The sequence below is a fragment of the Anguilla rostrata genome, chromosome 11 (assembly GCF_018555375.3).
Source record: "Anguilla rostrata isolate EN2019 chromosome 11, ASM1855537v3, whole genome shotgun sequence".
In the NCBI taxonomy this organism is placed as follows: domain Eukaryota; kingdom Metazoa; phylum Chordata; class Actinopteri; order Anguilliformes; family Anguillidae; genus Anguilla; species Anguilla rostrata.
The window spans coordinates 806,470-813,969 of record NC_057943.1 but is presented as its reverse complement, the minus strand read 5'-3'; the positions used below and the strand labels follow the sequence as shown (position 1 = coordinate 813,969).

At 53.9% G+C, this 7,500-nt stretch overlaps 1 protein-coding gene across 1 annotated transcript in view; it reads left to right on the top strand.

Moving 5' to 3' along the window:
* Window positions 1–7,500, top strand: part of LOC135235035 (dedicator of cytokinesis protein 3-like) — a 76,801-nt gene that overhangs the window by 34,108 nt on the left and 35,193 nt on the right. The window contains exons 8-15 of the mRNA XM_064300233.1: window positions 3,811–3,852; window positions 3,986–4,140; window positions 4,319–4,400; window positions 5,315–5,375; window positions 5,464–5,611; window positions 6,087–6,175; window positions 6,789–6,914; window positions 7,401–7,500. The exon at window positions 7,401–7,500 is cut by the window's right edge and continues 25 nt beyond it. Coding sequence (XP_064156303.1) covers window positions 3,811–3,852; window positions 3,986–4,140; window positions 4,319–4,400; window positions 5,315–5,375; window positions 5,464–5,611; window positions 6,087–6,175; window positions 6,789–6,914; window positions 7,401–7,500 — 803 coding nt within the window. The remainder of the gene's footprint in view (window positions 1–3,810; window positions 3,853–3,985; window positions 4,141–4,318; window positions 4,401–5,314; window positions 5,376–5,463; window positions 5,612–6,086; window positions 6,176–6,788; window positions 6,915–7,400) is intronic.

The window sequence follows — 7,500 nt, the reverse complement described above, 5'->3', positions numbered from 1 at the left end:
TTGGATCAGTGGTTTGGGCGGGTGTGTGTTGGATCAGCTGTTTGGGTGGGTGTGTGTTAGATCAGCTGTTTTGGTGGATGTGTGTTGGATCAGTTGTTTGGGTGGGTGTGTGTTGGATCAGCTGTTTGTGTGGGTGTATGTTGGATCAGTGGTTTGGGTGGGTGTGTGTTGGATCAGTGGTTTGGGCGGGTGTGTGTTGGATCAGCAGCTTGGGCAGGTGTGTGTTGGATCAGCAGCTTTGGCAGGTGTGTCCAGGTACAGGTGTATATTAGCAGGAGGCTAACAGCAAAGATCTAAGGGCCTACTGGAGCAGGCCGCGCTCTCTAGTGGTTCTGCTGTTGCCTAGCAACTGCCTCGGCTGCGGAAATTTCCGGAGAACGTCACGGGCTGCCGCGCTGCTCAGGAGGAGTGGGCGGGGCTTGTGAAAGACGCTGGGCGGACACGAGGAGCGGTGGCGGGAGTCGCGGTTCTGCGGAAGCCTCCTCAGCCTCCTCGTCCTCCTCATCTTCCTCAGCCTCCTCCGTCAGCTCCTGCTGGACTGTCAGAGATCCCTGAGACCTGTTACAGCTCTGCTGGACTGTCAGAGATCCCTGCGACCTGTTACAGCTCTGCTGGACTGTCAGAGATCCCTGCGACCTGTTACAGCTCTGCTGTTCTGCCAGAGATCCCTGCGACCTGTTACAGCTCTGCTGTTCTGCCAGAGATCCCTGCGACCTGTTACAGCTCTGCTGGACTGTCAGAGATCCCTGTTACAGCTCTGCTGGACTGCCAGAGATCCCTGCGACCTGTTACAGCTCTGCTGGACTGCCAGAGATCCCTGCGACCTGTTACAGCTCTGCTGGACTGCCAGAGATCCCTGCGACCTGTTACAGCTCTGCTGTTCTGCCAGAGATCCCTGCGACCTGTTACAGCTCTGCTGTTCTGCCAGAGATCCCTGCGACCTGTTACAGCTCTGCTGTTCTGCCAGAGATCCCTGCGACCTGTTACAGCTCTGCTGTTCTGCCAGAGATCCCTGCAACCTGTTACAGCTCTGCTGGACTGTCAGAGATCCCTGCGACCTGTTACAGCTCTGCTGGACTGTCAGAGATCCCTGTTACAGCTCTGCTGGACTGCCAGAGATCCCTGCGACCTGTTACAGCTCTGCTGGACTGTCAGAGATCCCTGCGACCTGTTACAGCTCTGCTGGACTGCCAGAGATCCCTGCGACCTGTTACAGCTCTGCTGGACTGTCAGAGATCCCTGCGACCTGTTACAGCTCTGCTGGACTGTCAGAGATCCCTGCGACCTGTTACAGCTCTGCTGTTCTGCAGAGATCCCTGCGACCTGTTACAGCTCTGCTGTTCTGCAGAGATCCCTGCGACCTGTTACAGCTCTGCTGGACTGTCAGAGATCCCTGCGACCTGTTACAGCTCTGCTGTCTGCAGAGATCCCTGCGACCTGTTACAGCTCTGCTGGACTGTCAGAGATCCCTGCGACCTGTTACAGCTCTGCTGGACTGTCAGAGATCCCTGCGACCTGTTACAGCTCTGCTGGACTGTCAGAGATCCCTGCGACCTGTTACAGCTCTGCTGGACTGTCAGAGATCCCTGCGACCTGTTACAGCTCTGCTGTTCTGCCAGAGATCCCTGCGACCTGTTACAGCTCTGCTGGACTGTCAGAGATCCCTGCGACCTGTTACAGCTCTGCTGGACTGTCAGAGATCCCTGCGACCTGTTACAGCTCTGCTGTTCTGCCAGAGATCCCTGCGACCTGTTACAGCTCTGCTGTTCTGCCAGAGATCCCTGCGACCTGTTACAGCTCTGCTGGACTGTCAGAGATCCCTGCGACCTGTTACAGCTCTGCTGTTCTGCCAGAGATCCCTGCGACCTGTTACAGCTCTGCTGGACTGTCAGTCCAGCTCCCACATTCCAGACCCAGACACCGTTATCACCGCTGTCTGTACTGAAGTGTGTCCCTCAGCAGGGGTGTCAGAGTTGGGGGGGGGCAGTGGAACTGACTACCCCAAGGGACATCAGTAATGTCAGTAAAGAGGCTTCATGCAGATGGATGGATCAGAGCTTACCCCCTACCCCTGTGTCTGTGTGAGCTGGTCTCCCTGTGTCTGTGTGAGCTGGTCTCTATGTTTGTGGGCTGGTCTCTCTGTGTCTGTGTGAGCTGGTCTCTATGTTTGTGGGCTGGTCTCTCTGTGTCTGTGTGAGCTGGTCTCCCTGTGTGTGTGGGAGCTGGTCTCCCTGTGTCTGTGTGAGCTGGTCTCTATGTTTGTGGGCTGGTCTCTCTGTGTCTGTGTGAGCTGGTCTCTATGTTTATGAGCTGGTCTCCTTGTGTCTGTGTGAGCTGGTCTCCCTGTGTCTGTGTGAGCTGGTCTCCCTGTGTCTGTGTAAGCTGGTCTCTCTGTGTCTGTGTGAGCTGGTCTGTGTGTGTCTGTGTGAGCTGGTCTGTGTGTGTGTGTGTGAGCTGGTCTCTATGCAGTGATGTGAGAAACCTGCTCCCTGGTTGTCAGTGAATGCTTTTGGTCAGGCAAGCATGTTTAAACATGATCAGTGGCCATGGATAGTGAGCCAGAGACAGCGTCTATGTGTGTGTGTGTGTGCGTCGGTGTGTGCGCGTGCGTGTGCGGGTGTGTGCGCGTGCGTGCGTGTGTGTGTACGTGCGTGCGTACGTGTGTACGTGTGTGTACGTGCGTGCGTGTGTGTGTGTGTGTGTACGTGCGTGCGTGGGCGTGCGTGCGTGTGTGTGTATGTGCGTGTGTGCGTGTGTGTGTGTGTGTACATGCGTGCGTACGTGCGTGTGTGTGTGAGCAGTGTGCTGTGGCTCATGAGTGCTATCCCCCTAACTGGCTACAGAAGACCGTTGGAACCGAGCGTTTTAACAGAACATTTTCTCCGTTTTGCAGTTTAGTCCAAAAGCAGCAGAAAGCAGGAAAGGCAGTTTAGCATGGCAGTTATGGCAGTTATGGCGGTTATGGCAGTTGCTGAGCGCTAACTTCTGTGTATTCTGCAGCGTCAGGCTTTTACACTGAGCTGTAATGGAGGGTTCACTGTAGAGTTCTCTCTCTCTCTCTCTGTCTTTCTCTCTCTCTCTCTCTCTCTCTCTCTCTCTCTCTCTCTCTCTCTCTCTCTCTCCCTCTCTCTCTCTCTCTCTCTCTCTCTCTCTCTCTCTCTCTCTCTCTCTCTCTCTCTGAAGCTTCGGGGGGTGGAATGAGTCCAGTGGGTCTGAACTTCAGGGTGAATCTCTGCCTCAGCTAAAAAAAGAAAGCTGGAATATGTTTGGGGGGATGGTGGGGGGTGGCCGTGTAGGGCTATGGAATTCTGTAGTGAAGTTAATTTTCCTCCACTGGCTAATCCATTGGTAAATGAGGCTTGCGGCAATAGGATGGTGAGAATTTACATGCAATTTGATTCCATCTTTGACTGCGCTGAAACTCCAGCATGGATAAGCACTTACACAACTCAAGGTCACGCTAGCCTGCTACTGAATACACTTCCCTCATCTAGTTATGTTAGCTTTAGAGAGCTAACCTTCCTCAGTTACCTCATGCTACTCTCATCGTTAGCTTTAAAGAGCTAACCTTACCAAGTGACCTCATGCTACGCTCATCGTTAGCTTTAAAGAGCTAACCTTACCAAGTGACCTCATGCTACTCTCATCATTAGTTTTAAAGAGCTAACCTTACCAAGTGACCTCATGCTACTCTCATCGTTATCTTTAAAGAGCTAACCTTACCAAGTGACCTCATGCTACTCTCATCATTAGCTTCAGCAGGACTCACCTGTCCAGGTGACCTGACTCTGCTTCCTGTTTCTGTTGCAGCACCTGTCCAGTCGGCACAGCGTCCAGCAGAGCATGGCTCAGGTGTGTTCTGATCCGGTTCTGACATGTTGCATGACCCGCATTACAGATTAATTCTATTTAATAAAACCTGCGCAAGTTGTGGTGGTTTTATTAAATATGTTTTGAGTGACATTCCTTGTGGCGGCGTTTCCAGGGCGACAGCGGAAAGAAGGGCCATGGCGACGCGAGCCGTGTTTTGGTGCCGCACCACCTGTTTGTCAGCCTGAAGAGTTTCACCTACAACACCATCGGCGAGGACACCGACATCTTGCTCTGCCTGTACGACAACAGGGAGGCCAAGCCCATCAGGTGAGCAGCCTCATGGGAAATGTAGTTTTGAAGTTCTGCACATGCTGGTTTGTATGTTCAGCACAATATAAGAAGTGGTTGTAAACCAGAGGAATGTGGGAGTTCCTGGCTTCTGAGTTGCATGTAGGCCTGTGTTCAGTCAACATTGGCGATGTTAACGGGGGCATTTTGGTCTCAGTGAGAAGTTCCTGGTGAGGCTGAACAAAAACGGCGCCCCGAAGAATCCAGAGAGGGTCGACCGACTGTGCGCTCTCTTCACGGTGAGTCCCTACTGAGCATGCTCAGTGCGCTCTCTTCACGGTGAGTCCCTACTGAGCATGCTCAGTGCGCTCTCTTCACGGTGAGTCCCTACTGAGCATGCTCAGTGCGCTCTCTTCACGGTGAGTCCCTACTGAGCATGCTCAGTGCGCTCTCTTCACGGTGAGTCCCTACTGAGCATGCTCAGTGCGCTCTCTTCACGGTGAGTCCCTACTGAGCATGCTCAGTGCGCTCTCTTCACGGTGAGTCCCTACTGAGCATGCTCAGTGCGCTCTCTTCACGGTGAGTCCCTACTGAGCATGCTCAGTGCGCTCTCTTCACGGTGAGTCCCTCCTGAGCATGCTCAGTGCGCTCTCTTCACGGTGAGTCCCTACTGAGCATGCTCAGTGCGCTCTCTTCACGGTGAGTCCCTACTGAGCATGCTCAGTGCGCTCTCTTCACGGTGAGTCCCTACTGAGCATGCTCAGTGCGCTCTCTTCATGGTGAGTCCACTGAGCATGCTCAGTGTGCTCCTTCACGGTGAGTCCCTACTGGCATGCTCAGTGCGCTCTCTTACGGTGAGTCCTACTAGCATGCTCAGTGCGTCTCTTCACGGTGAGTCCTACTGAGCATGCTCAGTGCTCTCTTCAGGTGATCCTACTGAGCATGCTCAGTGCGCTCTCTTCACGGTGAGTCCCTACTGAGCATGCTCAGTGCGCTCTCTTCTCGGTGAGTTCTTACTGAGCATGCTCAGTGCGCTCTCTTCACGGTGAGTCCCTACTGGGCATTCTCAGTGCGCTCTCTTCACAGTGAGTACTTACTGAGCATGCTCAGTGTAACTGTATAACTGTAGTCATGAATAGACGTGTAGTGGGGTTGGCATTGTGCTGGTACTGGTGATCACGATGGGCATGTTTGTGTTGTTTCTGTCTCCCAGGATTTGAGCAATAAGGACTTGCGGAGGGATCTCTACATTGTGGCCCATGTGGTGCGGACAGGTAAGGTACCTGTGCCTCAGGTGTGTCAGTGTGCTCAGGTGTGCTCAGGTGTGCACAGTGTAGTGCTGAGGTGCGCTGTGCCCTGCAGGCCGCATGCTGCTGAACGACTCTAAGAAGGGCCCGGCCCACGTGCAGTACCGCCGGCCGTACGGCTGCGGAGTTCTGGGTCTGAGCGACGCACTGCAGTCCCTCTCTGAGCTCAAAGAGGAGAAGGACTTCGTGCTCAAAGTGTACAGGTAAGAGCACCTGGTGTTTACACTAACACTCGCACACACAAGCTCACTCGCACATGCACACACACACGCACACACACACGCACCCAGGCATGTACACGCAAACACACACACACACACACAGGCAAACACACACACGCACGCATGCGCACGTAGGCACGTACACACACATACACACGCACACACATGCGCACGCACGCACAGGCACACGCATGCACCACTCATGCATGCACACATACACACACACGCTCTTTACAAACACATTCTGTCAGTCAATGTAGATATTAATTTCAGCTCATAATCAGCAGTTAATCTAATTAACCGTGTCCTCTAATGAAGCACTTAATCAGGATGCAGAGACTCTGTCAGTCAGTCTCCACAGACGTAATCAGTCCAGATAAGACTCTTTCTCTGCAGAGGAGGAGGCAGCAGCTCATGGCTGAGCGGAGTATTAAATGCACGTCTGCCTCTTTTCCAGCTGTAATAATGAAAATGACTGGCACCAGATTCACGAGAACATCATCCGCAAGTCCAGCACCAAATACACCACCCCGAGCAGCAGCTATGGTAATGTCCATCCTCTTCATCACGCCTCTTCCTCCTTCCTCTTTTTGTGTTGAAAATATCGGTGCCTGGTTTGGAATGTCCGATCAGATCAGCTGCAGCCGGATTAGTGCATTATGCCCCGGTCCCTTCCAGAGAGCGTAGAGATCCGGTGTTCTCTCAACACCCAGGCTGCCATTCTGCCCACAGCCAAACTCGGCCCCCTAAATGAGTGAACCCTCCTGTACCCTGACCTCACCCCCACCTCACTGACCCCTGTCCTCCCCAAACTCACCCCCACCTTACTGACCCCCACCCCCCCCAAACTCACCCCCACCTCTCTGACCCCCATCCCCCCCAAACTCACCCCCTCCTCTCTGACCCCTGTCCTCCCCAAACTCACCCCCCCACCTCACTGATCCCTGTCCTCCCCAAACTCACCCCCCCACCTCACTGATCCCTGTCCTCCCCAAACTCACCCCCCTCCCGCCTCACTGATCCCTGTCCTCCCCAAACTCACCCCCCTCCCCACCTCACTGATCCCTGTCCTCCCCAAACTCACCCTCCCTTCCCCACCTCACTGATCCCTGTCCTCCCCAAACTCACCCCCGCCTCTCTGACCCCTGTCCTCCCCCAGGGCTGATTGTGTCCTTGCAGCTTTTGCGGGGGGAGATGGATCAGGTTCGGAGGGAGATTCCCGCCATCTTTAACCGCGGTGTCGCCATCACCCGCAAACTGGGCTTCCCTGACGTCATCATGCCAGGTGAGCGTGTGCTGCCCTGCTTATTACACCAATCAGCCAATCAGCAGCACCAATCAACCAATCAGCAGCTCTGCACAGTCTGACCGATCAGCAGCACCACAAAGCCTGATCAATCAGCAGCACTGTGCATGCAGGGTCATGGTCTGATTGGTAAAAATAGGGACAGATCAATGCTTCTCTTAATGTCTTTCTGATTGTCTGTCTGTCTGTTTGTCTGTCTGCCTGCCTGTCTGTCTGTTTGTCTGTCTGCCTGGCTTCCTGCCTTCCTGCCTGGCTTCCTGTCTGTCTGTCTGCCTGGCTTCCTGTCTGTCTGTCTTTCTGATTGTCTTCTGTGCTGTTGCTCTGTCTGCTGTTGTCTGTCTTCTGATGCTGCCTGTCTGACTGTTGCTGCTGCTGCTCCGCTTCGTCTGTGCCTGTCTGTCTGATTGTCTGTCTGCTTGTCTGTCTGCTTGTCTGACTGCCTGTCTGTCTGTCTGACTGTTCCAGGTGACACACGGAATGACCTGTATCTGACCCTGGAGAGAGGGGAGTTTGAGAGGGGTGGTAAGAGTGTTCAGAAGAACATTGAAGTCACTGTGTACCTGCT